At 53.1% G+C, this 25,139-nt stretch overlaps 1 protein-coding gene across 4 annotated transcripts in view; it reads left to right on the top strand.

Annotated features, from left to right (window-relative positions):
• BDKRB2 (bradykinin receptor B2) overlaps positions 1 to 21,791 on the top strand; it is a 53,143-nt gene extending 31,352 nt beyond the window's left edge. For 2 of the 4 annotated variants that reach the window (XM_040478171.1, XM_040478172.1), the window contains 2 exons: positions 13,518 to 13,653; positions 20,235 to 21,791. In XM_040478171.1, coding sequence (XP_040334105.1) covers positions 13,518 to 13,653; positions 20,235 to 21,306 — 1,208 coding nt within the window. In that variant the 3' untranslated portion in view covers positions 21,307 to 21,791. Of the gene's footprint in view, positions 1 to 13,471; positions 13,654 to 20,234 lie in introns of all 4 variants that reach the window. The other 2 variants (XM_040478176.1, XM_040478175.1) reach the window with 2 other exon arrangements.
• Positions 21,792 to 25,139: the final 3,348 nt, after the last annotated feature.

Here is a 25,139-nt window from a genome sequence, read left to right on the forward strand (position 1 = left end):
AACCAATTGCCACCCGAGGACAGCAGCCCAATGATTTGGCACGAGGGTCACGGACCCCATAGCGCTGATCCTGGGACCAAGCTCCCCTACAGGGCTGAGCGCCTCATTTGGGCCAGCTGGGTCTGAGTCACGGCGTGGCTGCCTGGTCTATGTGACCAAGAGGAAGCCCTGGGGCCCCACACGACGAGCCCAGAAGGGAGAACGCCCTCCCCCAGGGGCCTCCAGCCGGCGCTGCGGAGAGGCTGTGGCTCCGCCTTCGCTGGGCGGGGCCGGCAGTGGTTGGATGGGGCAGCGGTGGGCGGGGCGATGGGGCAGCGGTGGGCGGGGTGATGGGCGGGGCGGGGCGGGTCCCAGGAGTAAGGCCACAGGAAGCTGGACCAGCATCCTTGGCCAGAGGCTTAAGAGACAGTCCTATCGCCAAGCCCCCGGTGCTCCAGGGAGGATTCATTTCTCTTTTTCTACGCGGCTCCCAATCCGCCTGCTGTGGCCGGCAGGCACCGTGGGGAGTAAGGAGAACGCACCTCCCGGGCTCCAACGCTCCAACGTCATGTGGAGGAGAACCAAGGCGGGGAGGGCCAGCTCAGTAGCAGTGGAGCTCAGGAGCTACCAGGATGGTAAGGCAAGCGACACCAGGACAGCATTCATTCACTCAAAGTAATTGGATGCTTGTTAGCAAGCCCTCTCCGGAGAAGATGGAAACCCCAAAGACCAGGAAGTCTTGGATGGCAAACAGCCCGTAAATCCTCATCAAACCAGCTCTAGATTTTAAAGCAAAAGGAGTCAGAAAAGATGCCCAGCCTTTGTGCCCCTGCCACGCACACCCCTCTGCCCCAATAAACACACACACTCGTAGCTGGAGAAAGAAAACGGTTGAAGAAGTAGGAAGGGTTTAACATTTTAATGGAGTTAAACCGCGCGCAGACTGTGAGTGGAATAAAAAGGAGGCTGTGCTTCGCAAATGTGTAGCACTCATCCATCAGCGGGTGTGTGATGGGCACCTAATGGTCATTTAGCTCTGGACACCTAATGGTCACTTAGGGGTCCTCCCGTGGCCTGAGGAGCCATCAGTCTGCAGGAGGGCAGCCGTCCAGTGGGTTGTTTTGACACTGTGATAAAGAACATTGTCCTGTGAAAGACCCAGAGAGCTGTTACATTGTAAGGAGGGAGCAATTCACAAACAATGAGAAATGGATGAAGTGTGTAAACGTGTGTCTTTTCCATACAACTTAATAAACGGTCGAGGAGTTTTTTTGCAGTAGGTTTTGCAGAGGTTTTTCATGTCACGGTTCCCGAAAACCTTAGTTTTGTGAGGACACTGCAATCAAGAGGCAGCGAGAAGGCCATTATTTCCGCTCAGCCCACTTTAGGGCTTCTGTCCCGCAGAACAGCGGCGTCCAAGCTCTTGTGATTGTGTATCCCTATAAGTAAAAGAATTTTGATTATGCATACCCAATGTGTAAACTCATTAATATGTATTAAACTGCAGGCTCTAAAATATACCGAAGTAGAAATGTAAGAAAATTGAATAGGGTTTGATAGTCTCCCCCGTCCTCCGTTCCTACAGTGGTAACTCATCAAGCTCCCACCAGGTGCCAGCGAGCCCCCATGAGGCCCTAGAATCAGAGGGGTGGCAGCAAGTTCAATCACTCATGCATGCAATATATATTTACTGGGGACCTTCCCTCTCACCTCCCTTTCCAAGCAGGAGTGTCTTCTACAATGTCTAGATTAAACAAACAGTTGTGTAGCCATTGCTTGCATAATCCCAGCGATGGGGAACTCATTACCCACTTCATTTAGGGGACCTCCTCATTACTCACGTATTCATGCATTCACTCGTTCATTAAAGAACACTTCTATTCTGTCTCTACAGAAGTGGCATTACTCGATCTACACCTCCACGCACCCGTACCAGAAACCTGGGGGTCATCGGTCAATACACCCCCTCCCCCATCCCTCCCACCTACTGGATCAGCACCTCTTTCAGATTCCACCCACGTGTTTCCGGGACCTATCTGCTTCTCTCTATGGCTGAGCATCCTCTCACCGCTCTTGCCGTCTCTGCTACCGACCTCGACCATCTGCCAGCTCTTATCCTTCACTCTGTATCCAATGACGTGTCTTCACACAAATACAACCGCAGAGGGGCTATACCCCGAAAGAGCAGCGTTTAGGAGCCGAGGCTTGGGATGAGGCAGACCTGGGTTGGATTCCAGTCCCGGTTCCGGCCGGGGCTCCTATTTGTCGTGTGGTCTGGAGCATCTCACCGATCCTTTCGGAGCCTACGTTTTCTCATCTGTAAAAGGGGGTGAATGAGGGCATCTGCCTTACAGAGCTGTTGACAGGATTTGCGCAAAAAAGCCTCTAGCCCGGTGCCTGGTACACGCTCGACACGTGTGAGCGGCCACGATGGTGATGATGATGGTGATGAAGACGATGGTGAGGGCGAGGACCATGCTCTCTAACAGGAAATCCTGCAAACGTGTCCCGGCACCCGGGATAAAGTTCTACATCCATAACGTGGCTCTCAAGGCCTGTCATGAGCCAGTCCCTGCCTTGTATCTTTCCCTCTCTCCACTTCCTGGCTCGTTCTCTGCCCTCTGGCCCTGGTGTCCACAACTGGATAGAGTCCGACAGATTTTCCGTGCTCCTTCCAGTGCTCGCACCTCCCACTCGGCCTGCACCCTTCCCTCCCCAGCAGCTCTGAGCTCGGAAAAAGTTGCCCACCACTGCCCGAGGGAGCTCACTCCTCTAAGGGACTTTGGTCTCAGGGTGTGCATGACTCTAGGATGTCTGCAGCCCAGAGGGGAGCCAGCCACTTGGCTGGAAGTGTGAACTGGGCTCTCGCAGGTGGAAACGGCCTGGGAAAGCCACCCTCCCACCTGCCCCCAGCCAGCCCAGCAACATGAGCGGCCCCTGCCTTCCCGACCTTCCACGGCCCCCCGCAAGCCCACCGGTGGGCCCCTGAGCCTGCCCTGGCCGAGTGGGTGTGGAGGTGGGGTCGCGGTGCAAGCTGAATGCCAGCGACCTGGTGGGACTGAATGCTAGCCATGAGGGCCGTCGTCGATCTCTGAAGTCCCTGGTGCAGAGTTCATGATTTGGAAAGCAAAGTCTCGATCCGCAGCCACCGGCAGTGTGGTCCCCTCTCTCCTTGCTCTTAGCCCCTGAGCCCATGGCAGAACCACACCTTCTGACCTCTCGCCAAACCCTGGAGGATTGGGAGCAGTGGGGGGGGGGGGGGGGTGTGTGTGGACAGGGACGAGGCGAGGAGGTGGAAATGGCTGGAAGCCTGATGGCTTGTTTGTTGTTTTTTGGCTGAGGTCAAATGGCCCCATGATAATGTCTCACACTCCGCTGACTTCTTTTCAGACCCTCGTGACCCCTCAGGGAGGTGGGCACCTGCGTTACCGCCAGTTCATGATGGGGAAACTGAGGCCCAGAGAGGGAAGTAACTTGCTAAGACCCCACCGCTCTTCAGGAGGGGTGCTTGTGACTTCCCCGGGGGGGGGGGGTTACGAATCTGGTCACCGAGAAAGGCCTCAAGGTGCCTTCCTGCAGGGACAGCTTCTGAGCCCGCGCTGGGGCTGTTTCTGCCCTAACAGAGTCTGAATCTTGTAGGCCTCGTGAGTATTTACCTCCTACAGAATCCCCCCCCCCCCCCCCACACACACACACCAGGGGCTGGAGGCTGACACCTTACCCTGAGATGTTCTCCGTAGCAGCTTTATCGAGATATGACTCACGAGCCAGACAGCTCACCCATTCCAGTGGGTTCCGCTTACCCCCAGAGCTGTGTGGTCACTGTTCTCTAGTTCCAGAACATGCTCATCACCCCAGCGTGAAATCCCCCAGCATTGCCTCCCCCCACCTCCGGGAGCCACTAACCTTCCCGTCTCCAGACTTGCCTCTTCTGAACATTTCATTCGGATGGAATCATAACACCACGTGCCTTTTGTGTCTGGTTCCCTTCATGTGCCCGACGCTGAGAGGTAACATTTCATTGTAGGGGGAGAACTTTGGAGGCCAGGCCTTGAGGCCCCACCACGCCACCTACTCGCCGTGTGATCTTGGCCAACCCCTCACCCCCCTCCAATGGCCTTTGGCCTCAGTTTCCTCATCTGGAAACTAGGCAGCTAACACCCTAAGTGTGACTGTCTTACCCAGAGCTAATGACTCTGGAAGGAGGGCTCTATACACTGTAGAGGGCAGCACCGATGTGACAGCGACTGCCCTGGGCTTGGAGCCAGGTTCCTGGTTCACATGCCAGCTCTGCCATTCCTGCCTCTGGGAATTTGGGCAAAGCCAGTCAGGTTCTCTGAGTTTCTGTTCTCTCGCCTATACAATGAGAATCCAGGTGCTGTGAAGAATAACAGAGATCAAAGCACTCTCATGGGTTAAATAGTATTCCGTTCCCCCCTCAAGTTCATGTCCACATGGGACCTCAGAACAGGATCTTATTTGGGAATAGGGTTTTCACAGAGGTCATTAAGGTAGGAGGAGGTCGTACCGGATTATGGTGGGCCCTGTGTCCAAGGACTGGGGTCCTCATTGGAGGAGGAGAGACACAGAGGCCACAAGGAGATGTAGTCAGAGATCAGAGTGACGGTCCCACAAGCCAAGGAATGTCAAAGATTCCCCAGAACCGCCAAGAAGCCAAGAAACATAGAAGACATTATTCCTCAGAGCCTTCAGGAGGGCCCCAACTTGCCGACACCTCGATCTTGGACTTGTGGCCTCCTGACCTGTGAGAGACTAAATTTCCGTTGCTCGAAGCCAGCCTGTCTGTGGCACTTGGCTCTGGCAGCCCCGGGAGGCGGCCAGAGGCACTGTCATCGTTCTGAGGACGTGCTCACTCACCTTTGAGCCTGCCCACCGGGGTCTACACCGACCCCTTTCCCCCCAGCAATGCAGGAGTCAACCAGAAGCTTCCTTGAGGTCTCCTGAGGGCTGGCGATGCCAGCTGGTGACAGAAGTGTCCCTAAGAAAGAGCAGGATACTGTTTCCGATTCTGTGTCTCCCTCTGTCTCTGCCCCTCCCCCGTCCATGCTCTGTCTCGCTCTGTCCCAAAAATAAATAAACGTTGAAAAAAAAAATTAATTAAAAAAAAAAAAGAAAGAGCAGGATAGAGCATCTGACAGAGCTCATGGGAGTTTTTCCAAAGGAGGATCCCCAGGCCTTTCACAAGGTCATGTAGGATGTTAGGGGCAAACCCAGGCCCCCCAGAGTGTACGAACCACAGACCTGCTAGAGCCGGGTTTATTAAATACCCCAGTCCCCAGGCTGCTGGCCCAGGACCTCTTCCTTCCCCAGGCCCCAAAGCCAGGCTGATTCAGGGCCTCCCAGACCAGGCTAAGAAGAGGCCACAGGGCCTGGCTCCGGCTTCCGACTTGGTGGAAGGTTGTTTAGGGACAACCCCACAAGATGAACCAAGACAGGGTTCTGAAGCTTCCCCGGACACCCCGTCCACGCTGAGTCAACTTCCGAGGCCCACACCGAGGGCCAGCCCTGTCTGTCTGTTTGCTCTCTGGGGTCCCGGCCAAGACAGAGGACGGCTTACATAACCCTTCTTGTGCAAGAACAAAGCAATAACCCAGGACAGCTCCCGCTGGCTGCGTCACCACAGCGTCTCACCTGATCCCCAAACGCTGAGAAGGGGCCCGCTTCACAGACCAAGAAACCAAGGCTTCCGGAGGCGGCGCAGAAACAGGTCCGAGGTCACCCAGCTCCTCAGTGATGGAGCTAGGATCCGAACCCTCCCTGGCAGGTGGCTCTGCGGCCCAGACACGCCCGCCCCGAATTCCAGATCAGACCTGAGGACCGGGGCCTTGCTTGCAAGTCAGATTTTTCCCCCAAAGTACCTGTCCACTGGGAGGAAGACAAAGCAGTGGGACCTTGGCATCCCGACTGCTGGATGGCCTTTCGGGGCAGTCTGACCCCTGTCCTCGTGCTCCATGGGGAAGAACAGACCCTCTCACGGCGAGAACTGGTTGTCTCTCCTGGGTGCCCCCACCCCATTAACCGCCCGAATTCTTTCTCTTCAATTCAGTTCTAAAATCATTTTCTCCTAGAGCCATAGGGCTCACCTTCTACTCTGTAAGTTATTGTGGTGCCACCGTTTACTTTGGAAGATTTTCCCCAAAGTTTCTCAAAACGAAACAAAACAAAGTGAAAACAAAATAACGACGACAACAACAACAACAACCAAAAGCAGAACCAAAACCTGGCTCCTGACTGGTCCGATAAGTCTCAGAGCTGCAACCACGACACCTTCCTCGCGAGGCTTCACAATGCTCAAAAGCGTATTAAAGGCCCTGAGAAGTCCTGCAAGGAGGCATGCTTCTCTAAGCCTGGTCTAACCCCAGGTCTCCCAGACTTGATCGGCACGGAATCTGTTTTCCACTGGCTGCTTTTCCTGTTCTCCTTGCCCGGCACCTCCTTCTCCACCTAAAATGTAAATGTCGGCACTCCTCAGGCTTCAACCCTAAGCCTTCTTCTCTTCTCTCTGCGTGGGCCACCTTGCTAATCCCAGCCAGGATCATGGTTCTAAATGCCATCTGTGATGGTGAGTCTTACGTGTCAGCTTGGCGGGGCTCCAGCACCCGGTTCTTTAATCACACAGGAATCTGGGCTTGCTGCAAAGGTCTTTTGTAAATGTGGTGAACATCCCTTACTTTAAGTAAAGGAGATTACCCTCAATAATGTGGTGGACCTCATCCAAGCAGTCGAAAGCCTTAAGAACAACAACTAAGATTTCCAGAGAAGAAATTCTGCCTCAAAACTGCTGCATGAACTCCTCCCTGAGTTTCTAGTCCTCTGCTCTGCCCTATGGATTTTGACATAGCCAGCCCCTGTAGTCACATGAACTAATGCCTTGGAATAAATATCTTGATTGATAGATAGATGATGATGATGAAGAAGATAGATGATCCATAGACAGGTAGATAGATAGATGATAGACAGATAGATAGATAGATAGATAGACAGGTAGATAGATGATAGACAGATAGATAAATAAATGATATATAGACAGATAGACAGATGATAGACAGACAGATGATAGTTAAATAGATAGATGATAGATAGATAGATAGATGATAGATGATAGACAGATAGATAGATAGACAGATAATAGATAGATGATAGACAGATAGATAAATAAATGATATATAGACAGATAGACAGATGATAGACAGATAGATGATAGTTAAATAGATGATAGATAGATAGATAGATAGATAGATGATAGATAGATGATAGACAGATAGATAGATAGACAGGTAGATAGATGATAGATAGATGATAGATAGATAGATGATAGATAGATGATAGATAGATAGATAGATAGATAGGAATAGGTAAATATCCTATTGGTTTGGTTTCTCTGGAGAGCCCTGCCTGAGACACATCTATGCCAACAAACTCGGAAACGTTAGCTCTCTTCTGAGGCATCTTCTCCGAATGCCCAGTGGAGAACCCCATTCAAGTATTTCACGTGTATCATCGATGTATCTGTCTCTGTTACATATCTGTAGCCACCATGAGGGCTGGGACAGCCAAGGATGACCCCAAGTCTTCAAGGGAAGGTGCGCGTTGTCTTCAGCGTGTCATTTCTCCTGCGCCCAGGTCGTAGAAACATTTCTGATCACGGGGCACGGCCTGGTTTCTTGTGTTAGAGATACACGCTCACAGCATCAATCCCATCCCCGCAAAAGACATACGAGCACTACTGGTTTCTGTGGGAAACGAACTTGATTTTCACGCCCCCATTTCTCGCCGGACCCGTAGGCCATTTAGGCCCGTGGGCTGATTGAAAGATGAGGCAACAGGCTTTCCATATGGGCGGTTTCTGCCAGATTCCACAGAGGAAGGTCATAAAACTGGGAACATACGTACCCATAATTCATCTCATCCTGTGAACGTCCATACGATGAAAGAGTGACATTTTCCGTGGATTTATTTGATCTCTGCAACAGCTGTCAGAGCAGGCAGGGCGCCTTCGCTGACAGATGAAGAAACTGAGGGTCTGAGCTTTCCCAGGACTTCCCCGCAGGGTCCCCGGCTCTCTTCCCACCCTCGCCCCCTCTCCCCCAGTGCCAGGGGAGTATCTGCGCTCTCAGAGAACTCACTCCGATCTGAAACCGTTTCGTGCTCTTTGCTGCACCAAAACAACAGCCTTTGGGGGCAAATCTGCACAGAGCGGACCCCAGGGCAGGGGCTGAGTGGTCCTCAAAAGGAATGAGAAAACGCAGTCTGAGGCTTGACCCTGGGCTGACTCCTAAGTTCCAAGTAAGCCTTCCACAAACAACATTTGTGCACGTCCACATGCTGGGCCATCCACCTATAATGTTTTTGCGTTTGTTTGTTTGTTTGTTTGTTTGTTTTGGCTGGCCTGCCTTCCAAACTCCTATTCATCTCTCAAAACCCCATTCAAATATCCCTCTGCCATAATTCTTCCAAGACTTCAATTCTTTAGGCCTTCATACTCGGGCGTAACCTTGGCTCTTCATTACCATTCTGCTTTCCAAGGCGTGCAGTCACTGTCTGCCTGCCTGCCTGTCTTTGTCCTCAGACGGACCCCGCGCTCCACAAGGGGACACGGAAAAGGCTTTGTTCACCTCCGTCTTCCCATTGCCCACAAGGGACCTGGAGCCCCCAAGGGGTTCAGGACGTGCATGTTGACATAGGGACAAACTATTGATATTCTGATATGCAGCATAAATAAACAGGGTTATGAATTTATTCAGCAAATACGTGCTGATTGAGCACGTCGGCTCTGTCGTAGGAGTTCCGGAGTAGGACTCTAATCAAAAGAGGTAAACACCTTGCCTGGTGGAGACACAGGAAGTAAAAACTGAACAGTGTAGCCAGGTGGTGAGAAACAATGAAGCGGGCGGAAGGGAGGAGGTATTACTTCAGGGAAGGGCTCTCTGATAAGGGGGGATTTGTGGGGGCCAAGAGGACCCGAGAGATGTGGCTGTCTATGGGAAGGGTGCTCCGGGCACAGGGAATGGCCAGTGCAAAGGCCCTGAGGCGGAGAGGACGTGGCACGTCTGAGACAGAGCAAAGAGGCCAGAGAGCCAGTGGATGAGCGGGTGGGGAGCGTGAAAAGGACACTGAGAAAGGCAGCAGGGCTGTGCAGCCTTGTGGGTGGGCCACTGTCGATCCCAGCGCTTTCCTGTCCCTGCAAGGGGAGCCTGAGGGTTTCAGGCAGAGACGTGACCTGGTCTGGCTCAGGCTTTAGAACATAGAGGATGGTGGCTGACCCTCCCCGGTCACAGGTCATGTCCAAGTGTTGCACCCGGGCCCTGGCTGCATTAGCTCTGGGATTCTCCTGACTCCCCTCAGGGAGGGCCTGCTGAGTCTCACTGTCCAGGCAGCGTTTTATGTGCAAATTTCTAAACTTGCACTGGTTTGTGGAACCCCTGGCCCAGTGGGCTATTTTCTGCTGAGTGGCCGGTGCCCAGAGCCCCTTACTTCTAAATTTTTTTTTAACGTTTATTTTTATTTTTGAGACACAGAGAGACAGAGCATGAACAGGGGAGGGGCAGAGAGAGAGGGAGACACAGAATCAGAAGCAGGCTCCAGGTTCTGAGCTGTCAGTACAGAGCCCGACGCGGGGCTCGAACTCATGGACCGCGAGATCCTGACCTGGCTGAAGTCGGACGCTTAACCGACTGCGCCATCCAGGCGCCCCTCACACCCCTTGCATCTTGACAGCAGACCCTGGCCCCATCCGTCCCCACCCCCTCTGTGCCGCACGCTGCAGGCTCTCGTATAGTGGTGTTTGCACACTTGACTGCAAATGTTGGCTCGATCACTTGCCAGACGCATGGAATATGAGCGGCCCCCGGGGGCGAGGGGGGGGCGCCAGGCTTCCTCCTCCCTGCCCCCTGGCACCCAGCAGCCACCTGGCACCTTGCAGGTGCTCCCTACGTGTGTGCAGAATAGAAGGATGAACACTCAGACCTGTGCTCACAGAGGACCAAAGGGGCCTTGAATGACGGAGGCGCATTAAGCAGCCCCCCCCCCCCCCCCCCCCCCCCCATTTCCAGCAAACGCTCACAGGAAGGTGCATCCAGAGGCATTAGGAGCCCAGGAGTCACCCGTCAGGAAATGTCCCAGGGTGGAGGGTGGCTCCGCGTGTTACAGCAGGACCACAGGGGAGTCCGAATTCCAAGGGGTTGGGCTGTTGTCCTAGGAAATGACAAAATCCAGGTGCTCTGGAATATTAATCCAGCACAAGCATGGACAGAAGGACAAAACTCAGAAAGCTAGGAGATTGGTTGGGAGTTCTTTGTCGCAGACGTGTCTGCCACGTGACTGTCTAACACCTACGGCAGGAAGGAAGGCTTGGACGGAGGGGAAGGACGGCCGGCTGGGCCTTCGGTCCCGGCCAGAAGCGGGCCGGCCTCGGTTCCTTTCCTGCGGCGACACATAAAGATGATAAAAGAGACAGCTCGTGTCTTGTGAGGACTGAGCGAGAGCCCTGAAGATGTCCGACATCTGTAGAGATGAGCCCAGGGAGGTGACCTTGCAGAACCTGCTGGATGTGACTAGGAGAGGAGACAGGGTGACTCCAGGGTTTAGTGACCAGAGAACTGTGTGTGTGCCATGGTGGGGACTGTGACCTGTGTGTCCCCAAGTCCCTTAAGCTCAAGCTCACCTTCTCGGAATATGCATGGAGCATAGCCTGAACCCTCAGCTCAGGAGACCCTGCTGCCTGGAGTCCCCAGCATCAGCATCAGGGACAATCCAGGGAAGGTTGACCTGTCCCAGCACGCTGGCCAGGCTGTCCTGTTTCTAGACGGCAGCCCTGGGTCTCTTTCCAGCTGCCTCTTCATGCCTTAGAATAGTCTCTTTGCTGTCCTGTTCTCCCTACAGAGGCCCCACACAGGCCCCAGGCCCCAGAGGACCCTCACCCCACTCCTGGCCTTCCCCTGCCTCCACGTTACAGGGGCCTGTACCCCTTCCTAGATGTAGGATTCCCTCATCCTGCCCTCAGCCTTCAGAATTCAGGCCCCCTTGACCCATAGGCTTGGGTTCCCTCACCCTGCCCTTAACCCCCCAGAATCCAGGCCCCCTCTCCCCACAGACTTGGGGTCCCTCACCCTGCCCTCAACCCCCAAAGTCAGGCCCCTCTTCCCAAGACTTGAGGTTCTCTCGCCCTGCCCTTAACCCCCCAGCATTCAGGCCCCCTCTCCCCAACACTCGGGGTTCCCTCACCCTGCCCTTAAGCCCCAGAATTCAGGTCTCCTCTCCCCACAGGCTTGGGGTTCCCTCTCCTTGTCCTCAACTTCCCAGAATTTAGGTCCCCTCTCCCCACAGACTTGGGGTTCCCTCACCCTGCCCTTGACCCCCCAATTCCGTTGGGACCCCCCCCCCGACCTGGGGTTGCCGCACCCCGCCCCCCACCCCCCCCCCCCCAGAATTCAGGCCCCCTCTCCCCACAGCCCCAGAGGCAGAGGGCAACTCCACTCCATTTCCCACCCCGAGTGAGCCATAGGAGGAACATCCGTTTTCCTAAAAGAACTTTCCATCCCGCCCGCGGGGGGAGCCCCCAAGGCTTTGGCAAGGCTGCCACAGAGTCATCTCCCGAAGCCCCGCTCATCAGCCATCACGTGGCAAGTGGGCCACCAGCAGTGGGGGCCACAGGGTCCTGCCACACAAGGGCCCCTTCTCACCGTCTCACCGTCTCTCCCCAACGTGAGGCGGGGTCGGCCAGGGTCCCACTGAGTGGCCCATCTCCTGCGGAGCTGGTCTCAGGGACCCTCCCGAGTCAATGCCTGTCTCGGCAGGGAGGCATCTCCTAAGACAGACACTGGTGAGAAGCAGTCCAGTCTCCACTCCTATGGAAGAGAGAAAAGGCAGTGACTCTCTGCAAATGGTTTCCACTGGTGAGACCCCCATCTTCGTTACTAATTAGGAAGGCCTGGGATTTGGAGGCCTTCTCTGAAGAAAAGCTACCCAGATGCTGGCCGACATTCACCTAACGTCTGCGTGACTAAAACATCCCAGGTCTCTCCTCACATGAAGGGACCGTCCCCAAAGACAAATTCCAGTCTCCTCCCTCAAATGCTCCTCATCTGCTGAGTCTCGGAATCTTCTTTGTTTCTTCTGCTTCCACAGTTTTAATATATCTAGCAACAGGAGAAACTTGCTAGAAAGTTCTAAAGGGCAGTTTGTCCCCACTGAGGTGTCAGTACAGAGAAAGGAAACAGAGAAGGCTAGATGCTGAAGACAGAGGGGACATTTTGCTGCCCCAGACACGTTGGGTTCAAGGTGACATCAAAAGGGGACACGGAGGGGCCCCCGGGTGGCGCAGTCGGTTGAGCGTCCGACTTCAGCCAGGTCACGATCTCGCGGTCCGTGAGTTCGAGCCCCGCATCAGGCTCTGGGCTGATGGCTCGGAGCCTGGAGCCTGTTTCCGATTCTGTGCCTCCCTCTCTCTCTGCCCCTCCCCCGTTCATGCTCTGTCTCTCTCTGTCCCCAAAATAAATAAACATTGGAAAAAAAAAAGGGGGGACATGGAGGGGCCCCCGGGTGGCTCAGTCGGTTAAGCGTGCGACTTCGGCTCAGGTCATGATCTCCTGGTTTGTGGGTTCGAGCTCCGTGTCGGGCTTTGTGTTGACAGCTCAGAGCCTGGAGCCAGCTTCGGATTCTATCTCATTCTCTCTCTGCCCCTCCCCTGCTCATTCTCTGTCTCTGTCTCTCAAAAATAAATAAATGCAAAAAAAAAAAAATTTCTTTTTAAAGAGGGGACATGGGGCATCCAAGAGGCAGGACTCGGGTGTGGGGAGGGCTGGGGCCCTGAGATTTGAGGATGACCTTTCCAGAAGCCACAATTCAAGCCCCAGGCGTGGATGCATTCTCCTGCATTTAGGGAGGGAGTTTGAAGCGTCTTAATTTTTAAGAGGGAGGGTTAGGAGCATTTCAGTTACAGGATCTTGAGGCCAGACACTCAAGAAAGCCAGAAATTTCTTACTGTCTGAACAGGAGGTCTTGAGTAGTTCAATTGGATGTGTGCAGACAAATAGGTTTCAGAGCTGCTGGGGAAGGTGAGGAAAAGTGTATCTGATCCCATTCAGTTCTGGACGCTGCAGGAGTCAATTTTTTTCTAGCTCACTGTTTGTTTAATGGGGTCCACGCTAACGGATTCTTGGCCGTGTGTCCTTGAGGACTGAAACTCAAAAGGGACGTTGAAGTCAGCTCCCACAAAAGCTGAGGTTTTGTAGCAAACCTCAGGCATGTGGGACCCCGTAGCGAATGGGGCACAGTCGTTACTCAATGTCCACTGAGGCTCGAAGGGACTGGATGATGCCGGAATATGGTTTAAGGGCATATTGGCCAACATACTTTTATTTGGCAGAGTCACTGGTCTCCCCAGGTGTCTCCAAAGTAAAGCGGGGGGCTGGGAGCTGAATACTCTCTTGCCAGCCTTAGAGTACAGAGCAATTTTCCTTTTAAACCCCAGCTTGCTTCTTCCATCGAAAGACTCACTTTCTCGGCCATCCCTCCAGTGACCTCATTGGAGAGGAGGTTGGGCAATTTAAGGCCATCGCGTTTCCACGGTGCTTCTCAGCCCAGAAAACACCTCCGAAGGCAGCTCTCGCCATCAGAAACCCAGACGAAGTCGCGAGCTTTTTCATCCCCTGAGTAAGTAAACAGCCGTCTCTTTTTTTCCTTTTATGAGAGCAAGGTGTAAGAGGAGATTCACGTCTCGTTAGAAAAAACAAACAAAGCAAGCTTCCTCTTACAATGAAATACTGGCAGGATTTTCTGTTTTCTTTAAGTGTATGTTTTGTTTTTTGTTTTAAACGTAATTCTAAATCAGTGGGAGAGATTGTATTCTGTGTGCCTGCTTCAGGGTTTAGTTGCTTCTCCAGCAGAAAAGGAGGAGACCGTCTGGACTAGCTCACGGAGGTCCCAGAAATTCTTTCTTGACATCAAGGCCGTATGAAACACGCAGAGGCTGAATAATACAGCCCCTAATGAGCTCCGTGTGGACTCTGACCAGTTTCAATCTACGAATTTTGATTTATAAAAATCAAATCGGTCTTCCCAGGATTGCTTGCAAGATTTCATAAGGCCAATAAATTGGTTGGGTTCTTTGTGGCTTCAAAATCGCATCTTAATTATGTGACTGAGTTGAGATTCATTCATCTCTCTGTCTGTATTTCAAATGCCTTTATCTCACCTCACTGTTGAAATTGGAACGAATTCCACGAGGCCCAATCCGTTGAAGAAAGTGATCTCCCGAGTAGCACATGCCAGGGTTGAAATATGCAAACTCAGAAAATATCATGTAGAAATTACAGAATCATCTTCTCTAGCAGGCCTGCCCAACATCACCTCTACGTTTTTCAAATAAGATCAAGTATTACCGATACTATCAATAGCTGCTGTTTATTGAGCACCTACTATGTGCCAGGCAGATATCAGAGCTAAAACTAAGAACTGGTGAAGGAAGGGCTCTCCTTTCTGTCCGACGTCCTATAAACACAGACAATAGCTGGTAAAGACAAACCCTTTCAAAATGAGCCCGGCTTGAGCAGACATGCCGTGTCTGTGGGGGGCCCACGGACACAGCTGGGTCCACTGGGACGGAGGGCAGTGTCTGCTAAACCAACCAGATTCGAGCTGAAGTCAGAGGTCTCTGCTGGTGGCTTGGGAGGCAGCCCCTGATTCCCTAGGGAGGGTGAAATTGCCTGAATTTCCTCTGGCTGCCGTTAACAAATCAGCACAAACTTAGTGGCTTAAAACAACACAAATTTATTATTCTGGAAGTCAGATGTTCAAAATCAGTCGCACTGGGCTAACGTCAAGGTGTTAGAAGGGCTGTGTTCCTTCTGGAGACTCCAAGGGAGAATCCTTGCTTTTTCCAGCTTCTTTTTAAAAATTAAAAAATATATATTTTTTTTTCTTTTTTTTTTTTTTTTTTAATTTTTTTTTCAACGTTTATTTATTTTTTTGGGACAGAGAGAGACAGAGCATGAACGGGGGAGGGGCAGAGAGAGAGGGAGACACAGAATCGGAAACAGGCTCCAGGCTCCGAGCCATCCGCCCAGAGCCCGACGCGGGGCTCGAACTCACGGACCGCGAGATCGTGACCTGGCTGAAGTCGGACGCTTAACCGACTGCACCACCCAGGCGCCCCAAAAAATATATATTTTTTAATGTTTATTTATCTTTGAGAGACAGAGAGCGCAAGCGGGGAGGAGCAGAGAGAGAGGGAGACACAGAATCCGAAGCAGACTCCAGGCTCCGAGCTGTCAGTACAGAGCCCGACGTGGGGCTTGAACTCAGGAACTGTGAGATCATGACCTGAGCCGAAGTCAGACGCTTAACCAACTGAGCCACCCAGGCGCCCCTGTTTTTAAAAAATTTTAATGTTTATTTATTTTTGAGAGAGACAGACAGACAGAGACAGAGCATGAGCGGGGCAGGGACAGAGAGAGAAGGAGACACAGGATCCAAAGCAGGCCCCAGGCTCCGAGCTGTCAGCACAGAGCCTGACGTGGGGCTCAAACCCACAAACCGTGAGAGCTTGACCCGAGCAGAAACCAAGAGTCGAGCGCGTAACCGAGGGAGCCACCCAGGCGCCCCAGACTAGAATGTATTTAGTTAAGAAAATGTCCTTGCTGTAAGTGCCGAGGTACTTGCTAATCTCTGAGCAAATTTTGCCAAGCAGAGGCTATTCTCAGGTCTCTTTACATACAAAATCACGTAACTCTTTTCGCCCACGTATGTTCACAGGTGATGCCTTTATGCCCTAGTTCAGAGTGGCTTTCAACAAACATTTTTACCAGGTAATATTTTTACTCTACAAACATGTCGTAGTTACTTCCCCTTTTTGAACGCTTTGTGAAACTTAGAGGCCGCGCATCGTAGGTTTTCTCAATTCCGTCTCATTTCTTGTACAGAATATGAATTTACCCGAGTTAAAAGATTCTTCCCACAAACTGAGATATGCCAAAGCTCACTACAGAGATTTAAAATCAAATCTTGTGTGCCACCGAGCTCGCATTCTTTAAACATTTTTCCCCTTTCGCAATAAATGTCCTTTATTTTCTGCATAATGCCTTCATTTTCAAGGTAATTACAGTCTGCTAAAAGCGTAAAAGCAGGTGTTTTGGTGCTCCATTCTTTGAGTACCTTGATTAAAGATAGCCAATTGATTTGGAACAAAATTCAAATTTAAATTTGAATTTAAATTCAAATTTAGAGTTCCGCTTTAACAAACAGCTTAGTAACATTTCCGGGCATTTAGGCTCAAGGTCCCCTAAAAGTGATTGATGATGGGGCAGCAAAGAAAGGAAATACGTGCTCTAGGGTTTTGTTTTTGTTTTTTTTTTTTTTTTTAATTCATCGTCGACCTTCTTACGAAAAGCTTGTGGTTCTGCAACCCTGTGCACCCATCTTTAGATTTTCTAAACTTTGTCAACTCTAACCTCCATTTTAACTGGTAGAATATTGAGGGGTGCCTGGGTGGCTCAGTCGGTTAAGTGTCCCGACTTCGGCTCAGGTCATGATCTCGCAATTGGTGAGTTTGAGCCCCACATCGGGCTCTGGGCTGACAGCTCGGAGCCTGGAGCCTGCTTCGGATTCTGTGTCTCCCTCTCTCTCTGCCCCTCCCCCGCTCATGCTCTGTCTCTCTCACTCTCAAAAATAAATAACATTAAAAAAGAATTAATTGGCAGGATCCTGAAACTTATTCATATGCAATTGCAAACGGTGTGTGCACCAGTGGCCTCTTCAAAGTACATTTCTGTTCCACTGCTCTCTTATTTTCGAAAGAACATCGCTGTTACCATGACACCACACCCCAGCAAAATCTGTATTTGTATTATCATCACAAAAATATAACTCTAGTTCCAACGTAAACAACTGAAACTGAATTTAGAATAGCATCCCCCAGAAGTCGTTGTTCCAGTCGCCCAGATGAAACTTCCAGAAGTTTTGCTTTGAGTCCGCGAATTGGATCATGTTTGGAACTGACTGATTTTTTTCTAGTGGAAGAATCAGAAGATACCAATAGCATTTTCCCTGTGTGGGGAGTGGTTATGAAGCGGACCCATGATCAGCTTCATTTCCACTGTTACCTGTGCAGGAGATAAACTGGAACCAAAAATGAGCTGAATTAATTGGCAGAATAGTAGCTTGATCTGAATGGAAAATCCACGCTTCCCAGAGCGACCTGTAACAACACCTTCTGCAGCCAACTGGGTGCAATTGGTGTCTTAGGGCAGATTTTTTTTTTTTAATTTTTTTTTTCAACGTTTATTTATTTTTGGGACAGAGAGAGACAGAGCATGAACGGGGGAGGGGCAGAGAGAGAGGGAGACACAGAATCCGAAACAGGCTCCAGGCTCTGAGCCATCAGCCCGGAGCCCGACGCGGGGCTCGAACTCACGGACCGCGAGATCGTGACCTGGCTGAAGTCGGACGCTCAACCGACTGCGCCACCCAGGCGCCCCAAGGGCAGATCTTTTAAAATTACTAACTTCTGGGGCGCCTGGGTGGCTCAGTCGGTTGAGCATCCGACTTCAGCTCAGGTCATGATCTCACGGTTCGTGGATTCGAGCCCCTCATCAGGCTCTGTGCTGATAGCTCAGAGCCTGGAACCTGCTTTGGAATCTGTGTCTCCCTCCCTCTCTCTCTCTCTCTCAGCCCCTCCCCTGCTCACACTCTGTCTCTCTCTCAAAAATAAAACACACGGTTTAAAAAATTAAAATTACTAACTTCTGCAGTAGCAGCTTTGGGTCTTAGGTTTTCTTGTGGTTGGTGAAATTGCCACAGAGCCCTGCCTAGTGATGTAAATAAACATCAACAGTCTGTGCAGCTTGCAAATTTGTTGCCAACTTCCTTGAGAAAAGGGAGCTCAGTACTTACATCCTCCTGAAACTTTCATCTTTTAGCTCATCAAGGCCAAAAGGGCGTATTGCAAATTTTTAAAGTGTTTCCAGGGTAAAAAAAAAAAAAAAAAAAAAAAAAAAAAAGAATTCCACAAAGAAAAATAAATAAATAAAACGATTCCCAAATAACCAGATAAATATTTAGCTGTGGATTTACAGCACAAGAGTGTCTCGACTCTCCCGTATGCACTCGGTCAGAGTTCTCCATGCCGCAGAGAGTCCACGGCCACCAGCCCTTAATCCCCCGTGTATCCCACGGGGCCAAGCAGTTCATTCTCCCCTCTGTCTACATTCTCCCTCGGTGGTTTCGTCCACCCTTGGGCGTCCACTGTGTCAGCTCTTGTCATTGAATACCAGACTTGAACATGTAGTCGCTGGAAAATCCCCACTTGATGTCCCCACTTGACACTTCAACCTTGAACCTTGACATGTCCGAGAGTGAACTCCTGATCTCCCCGCCGCCAAACCCTGCCCCATCTTCACACTGCAGTCTCCATCTCAGCTGATGGCAACGTCATATGTCCGGGTGCTCTGGACAAAAAATCTTGGCATCATCCGAGCCTTCCTCTCTCCCCACCTGTATCAGACTGAAAATCATGGCGGCACTACCTTCAATATAAAATCCGGAAACTGATTCCATCTCACCATTCCCCCTGCTTAGCACCCCCGTGCTACAATTTTATTCAGTATGTTTACTGTTGTGGGCTCTCTCCTCCCAGGAGGCTGGAAGCCTCTGAGGGGTCTTTGCTAGTTTGATTCACTGCTCTGTCCCAAATACCTAGAACAGGGCCGGGTACATAGTAGGTGCTCAATAAATACTGGCTCAGTAGGCAAATGCATGGAGGAACTGGTAAATTACACCTCGGTGTGAACGGCACAGCGTGTGAGTTACACACAGCATCCAAACTCGAAAGTCATCATGTCCTCGGTTGAGGAAAGTCGTGCTCAGGGACATCAAGTGATTGCTCAAGGTCACCCAGCCAAGAATGGTTCACAAGCTGCTCGCTGTGTGAGTGGGGATCATACGGGTCTCCTGAGTCAGCTGTGGCCAGCTGGACTGGCAGGTGCCCATAAATCCACGAGTACAGGATGTGATCCCTTCTTTCCGTGGGGTTCCAGAGGGCGGCGAGACTCAGTCTGCTTGCTTCCCACCGTATCCCTCCCCCACTGAAACTCCGCGTGGGCATTTGGGAGGCAGGCCTGCTATGTGGCTGGGACTGTGGCCTTTCGGGTCAGCACAGACTGAGGGCTCCCAGGACAGGCTGTTCGCTTCCGAGCCTGGCTTCCTCATCTACCGACTGGGAGCCAAACATGTAGCAGAATCGAGGAGACAGAGGCCCGGCCTCTGGAATCAGACTGTGCCGGGCTGAATCCCCTCTCTACTCCAGCCCCCTGTGCGACTGTGGACAAGTGATCAGTCCCTCCGCGCCCCGTTTTCTGAGCAAATGTAGATGACGAGGCTCTTACCCCCACAGGGCTGCTGGGAACATTAAATGAAAAAGTACTTCAATGTCAAACTCTCCGAATGGTGTCTGGCTTAGAAATCATCTCATCAATGTTAGCTGCTTTGTTAATGTTGTTTTACTGCTGGTGATTTGCAAGCCTGGCTTCTCGTGCTGGAACCCTCCCACCGTTGTCCCTACCCCGTCTACCCCACTGGTCTGGGACCCAATGGACGGACATCCCCGCTCTCTGCACCTCTTGCTAGCACTTCCTGATTCTTTCTTAGGTCCTCTCCCACTGTCTCCATGTCTGCATCGCCTCTGGACGGTGAGCACCTTCAGGCTGGGGGCTGGGTCCTTTCCCTGGCAAGGTGCTGGAACAGAGCGGGTGCTCTTTGATGTCCGCCAAAGAGCGAACGATAATAATCTGGTTGTTAATAAGACCGAGTGCTTCCTCTAGACCAGGTGACCGTGCCAAGCTCTCCATAGACCCTGTCCCTGGTCCTCACCACGGTTACACGAGAGGGATATGACTAGCTTTGCCTTTCGAGGGATACGACTAGCTTTGCCTTTCGAAAAGGGAACTAAAAGTTAGCGGGTCTCAGTGGCTCACTCCAAGTGGCTGCGCTCGGAATTGGACTCGGCGTTCAAAGCCCTAGTCTTTTCCTGCGTCCCAAGGGGCGGCAAACTTTTCCCCAAAGGGAACAGACGGCAGCTATCTCCCATTCTGCAAGCCGCAGCCTCGGCCGATACGTAAGTGAACAGGTGCGGCCGCGGGCCGAGACAGCTTTCTGGTCCAAAGCTGGCGGCGGGCTGCGTCCGGGCCTCGGGTTGTGGCTGGCCGCCTCCCCCAGGTGATGCCGCATGCTGGTCGTTGCAGGTCGCCGCGGATGGCGTCCCGGACCCTCCTGGAGCTCCTGTCCCTGAACCGGAGCCAGCCCCCGCCCACAAACGCCACGTCCTGTGACGACGCTCGGGAGGCCTGGGACCTGCTGCACGGACTGCTGCCGACATTCATCCTCGCCATCTGCGCCTTCGGCCTGCTGGGAAACCTGCTTGTGTTGTCCGTCTTCCTCCTGCCCCGGCGGCGCCTGAACGTGGCGCAAATCTACCTGGCCAACCTGGCCGCCTCCGACCTGGTGTTCGTCCTGGGCCTGCCCTTCTGGGCGGAGAACATCTCGAACCGGTTCCGCTGGCCTTTCGGAGCCCTCCTCTGCCGCGTCGTCAACGGGGTCATCAAGGCCAACTTATTCACCAGCGTCTTCCTGGTGGTGGCCATCAGCCAGGACCGCTACCGGGTGCTGGTGCACCCCATGGCCAGCCGGAGGCGGGGGCGCAGGCGGCGGGCGCGGGCCACCTGCGCGCTCATCTGGGTGGCGGGGGGCCTCCTGAGCGTCCCCACCTTCCTGTTCCGTTCCCTCGCCGCCGTCCCGGAACTGAGCGACACCCGTGCCTGCGTGCTGCTGCACCCGCCCGGGGCCTGGCACGTCGCGCGGATGGTGGAGTTGAACGTGCTGGGCTTCCTCCTGCCGCTGCTGGCCATCGTCTTCTACAACGGCCAGATCCTGGCCTCCCTGCGAGGGCGCGCGGAGGTGGGCGGCACGCGGAGCGGGGGCTCCACGGATGGCAAGACGGCGGGGCTCCTCCTCACGCTCGTGGCTGCCTTCCTGGTGTGCTGGACCCCCTACCACTTCTTTGCCTTCCTGGACTTCCTGTTCCAGGTGCAGGCCGTCCGCGGCTGCTTCTGGGAGAAGTTCATAGACCTGGGCCTGCAGTACGCCAACTTCTTCGCCTTCACCAACAGCTGCCTGAACCCGGTGATCTACGTCTTCGTGGGCCGGCTCTTCAAGACCAAGGTGCGGGAGCTTTGTAAACAGTGCGTCCCTAGGAGCCTTCGTCCCGTGTGCCCGGCCCAGCGGAAAGACATCCTCCAACTTTTCTGGCAGAAGTAAACCGGCGGGGAGTCACGAAGCTTGGCTTCCGGATCCGCGATTTCGGACATCGGGAAGTCCTGTTGTGGTCGGCTGGGACAGTGAGCCCCCCGAATGGCCAGGACCCAGTCCCTGGGGACCGTGGGTGTGATTAGGGTGGGAGGACTGTGCACGGGTGATGGAGCCATGGATCTCGAGAGGGGGAGATCATAGGGGACGGGCTGGGTGGGCCCGACGGAGCCACAAAGGTCCTTGTAAAAGGGCAGCGGCAATGTCAGGGTCAGAGAAAGCCACGTGACAGCAGGATCAGAGGCTGGAGTGTCGTGAGGAGCCCCGAGCCATTGCTGGCACCCGATGAAGGCCGGAGAAGGGAAAGGAGACGCCTTCTCCCCTCAAGCTTCCAGAAGGCGCCAGCCCTGTAGCCACCCGACTTTAGCCCGAGGAGACGGACTTCGGATGGCTGGCTTCCGGATCCATAAGGCAATAAAGTTGTGTTGTTTTAAGTCGTCCAGTTGGTGGTAATTTGCTACAGCAGCCATAGGAAACTCATACAAGTTTCCGGTGAGGGTCTCTTGTTACATTTCCACTTGCCGGCCCAAAATTTTCTCCGCTGACGGCTAGGCATGCAGAGATGATACGGCTAGGGGTCCTAACCCCAAGGAACTTGCAGAAATAATTCGAGTATAAAAAAAGAAAACAAGAGGGGCGCCTGAGTGGCTCAGGCGGTTAAGTGTCCAACTTCAGCTCAGGTCATGATCTCACAGTTCGTGAGTTCGAGCCCCGCGTCGGGCCCTGTGCTGACAGCTCAGAGCCTGGAGCCTCTGCTTCGGATTCTGTGTCTCCCCCTCTCTCTGCCCTCCCCCGCTCACATGCTGTCTCCCTCTCTCTCTCTCTCTCTCTCTCTCTCAAAAATGAATAAACATTTAAAAAAAATAAAAAATAAGAATTAGGAGGTGACACAAAGCAGGGTAACTGCCCCCACCGCGTGAGAGGAGGTGCTCAGAGCACAGAGGAGCTGGGCCCAGGATGGGTGGCTGGGCGGGGCTGGGTCTGGAGGGCTTCCAGGAGGAGGAGACATATAAGCTGAGTCCAAAGAACTAGCAGTTGGCCAAACCAGACGGCAAAAAGGTGTGCTCCAGATAGAAGAAACATGCTCGGCCCAGAGGCTGGGAGGCTCAGAGGTTAGGAGGGAGAAGGATGAGGAAGGTGAGGTATAAGGTGGTCACGGAGGGGTTTGAGGCTTGAGGAAGACCTAAGATGCTCAAGGGCAGGGAGGGAAGCATGGAGGCGTCGGAAGAGGGGGGTGCTAAGGGCCCGGCTGAAGCCGGAAGGCATTGATCTAACGTTGTGTGAATTACTCGAGCAACGATTTCCCAAACAGGTAGACACTTGGGTTTCCCCAGCGTTGGGGTTCTTGCAGATGGATGGCCATAGTTCAAGGGTGCTGGGGGTACTACCTTGTGACTACGGAGAATGGCTGAATCAAGGAAGGAATGGACTGAGGAGGAGAGGGAGGCAGAGTGGATACAGTTATGGAGCAGGGGGAACGTCTAGGTGACAGAGCAAAGGAACAGGGGGCTGTGGCCACAGATCGCGAGTGTCTGCATGGGACATTCCATCTCCCGCGTGGCCACGGCATCGGGTGGCTGGAACGGAGGAAAGGAGAAGGTCATCGGTGACCAGGCAGTCAAGGAATGGAGCGGTCCAGGATGGCCGCCCGCTGGGTCCTCTAGGCAGGCAGGTGCTGGAAGGGTCTGGGAAGGACACAGCCAGTGGGCCAGGTGCCAGGGGGCCGGTCCTCACGGGGCAGCAGCAAAGACCCAGAAGCCAGTGTTCCTGGAGCCTGGCAATGATGGTCTAAGAGGCTGGCAGGCGCTGGGCCACTAGGCCCTCGTAGGCCATCCGCGAGGACCCTCTGGCCAGCGCTCCAGACCCTGGAGCTTTTCCTGGAGAGCAGAGATTGAGGTCAACAAGCAGGATCCAGGGTTTAATTTAGATCACATTTAATTTAATTTAGGTGTTTATTTATTTTAAAAATATTTTTCTTCTTTTTTTTAATGTTTATTTTTGAGAGAGAGAGAGAGAGAGAGAGAGAGAGTGCAAGTGTGAGTGGGGAAGAGGTGGGGGGGGGAGGGGGGACAGAGGATCCGAAGCCGGCTCTGGGCTGACAGCAGAGAGCCCGCTGTGGGGTTGGAACTCACCAACCGTGAGATCATGACCCGAGCCGAAGTCAGACGCTTAACCGACTGAGCCGCCCAGGCGCCCCTGGATCACACGGTGTTTAAAAAAATATTCGGGGGTTGGTTACCAGTATTTAAATTCCGGATTAAAGTCCCGATTTGGGGACTCCCTTTGGCAGATCTACAACACAGGGGCTGCCTTCTTTGGGGCTGATATTTATTGAGTCTCTACTTTGTGCCTGACACTGGGGCAGGGGCCGAGAGCACAGCAGGGCCCTCCTGGAGCTGACCTCCGGGTGCTCCACCCCAAGGCACCGATTCTCTGGCCCTGACGACAGGGCACCCCTCCATCGGCTACAGCCCCCTTCTGCGGGGCAGAGGCCGGACCCGCCTCCCTGTTAGCGTCCCTGGCTCCAGCACCCACGTGGGCTCCCACTTTCTCTCTGCGAAGGGCCCAGTAGAGACGTGGAGCTTCTTCCCTAAATCCAGCTCCAGCTGTGGGCCTGTCATGCACATCCACGGCTGCCCCGGCCCCTCCCAATGCACCCCATTACCCCATCTGTCACGGGCACCGAGTCGCCCTAAGCACCCCCGAATCCCAGCCCGGGGAGACTCCTGGGTGTTGCAACGGACACAGGCGGGTTCTCGTCCTCCGGAGATGAGTCACGAGCTTGACGAGGAGCAAGCAGGAAGCTTTGTCCTACATGCGAGGTAGAAAAGGCTTTACATTAAATTCAAATGAGTGCGTGTCAAAGCGGGGCAATCTGGATAAAATCTGAAACAATGTGCTGGTTCTGACATTGGACCATACTTACGCACGATGTAACCATTAGGGGAAACGGAGTGAAAAACACAGAGGATCTCTCTGTGAATCTACTATAAGGTTTAACAAAGAAGATACCATCAGGGTGAACCCCTCCACTTCACAGATAAGGATGCTGAGGCCCAGAGGTAGGCAGACACTTTCCCAAGGTTACCCAGTGAGCCGGACTCCTGGGACGGGGTTCTGTCTAGACCCAAGGATGCCAGCTAGACTGCGAGGTCAGAGAACAGGGCTCAGTGCCAGGGATCCCACCATGCGAACTGTCCTCCTCGTGGCAGACTCCTTGTACCCGGGACTGGATTTGAGACCACGAGCGGGAAGACAGGCTTACTTTTCAGGAATTTCAGGAGACAGGAAAGTATTAGAAGGGTCAGTTGGGGGCTCAGCAAGTATGAGAGGAAGATCCTTCAGGGCTTTCATTGACGGGGAGTTCAGTGGCTGCTGAAATAGCTGCTGGCTCCTGGGCTATATTAATAGGAGCACAGCATCTAAAATGTGGGAGGTGATACCCCATTTAGCTTAGCACTGGACAGCGTACATGAAGAGTATCGTGTCCAGCTTTTGGCTCATTCAGAAGAAAGGGATCAGACTGGCGAAGGGACTCAGTATCATAACCTTCATGACACAGTGAGAGCCCGAGACGGCTTTCCCGAAGAAGCGAAGACCTGTGGAGACAGGGGAACAAGTGTATTTAGTGTGATCCCAATAGGACCGGAGATGTGTAATCCACAGAGTCCGCCTGGGAGGAGTTCAGGAAACAAGGGGGTAACAGAGGAGGTGAGTCCGAGCTGGGTCTTGAAGTTAAACAGGACCGTGAGGGCGTTGGGGGGGGGGGGGGGGGGGGGGGGGGG

The sequence above is a fragment of the Herpailurus yagouaroundi genome, unplaced genomic scaffold, assembly GCF_014898765.1.
Source record: "Herpailurus yagouaroundi ecotype Mexico unplaced genomic scaffold, PumYag 141, whole genome shotgun sequence".
Taxonomy (NCBI): Eukaryota; Metazoa; Chordata; class Mammalia; order Carnivora; family Felidae; genus Herpailurus; species Herpailurus yagouaroundi.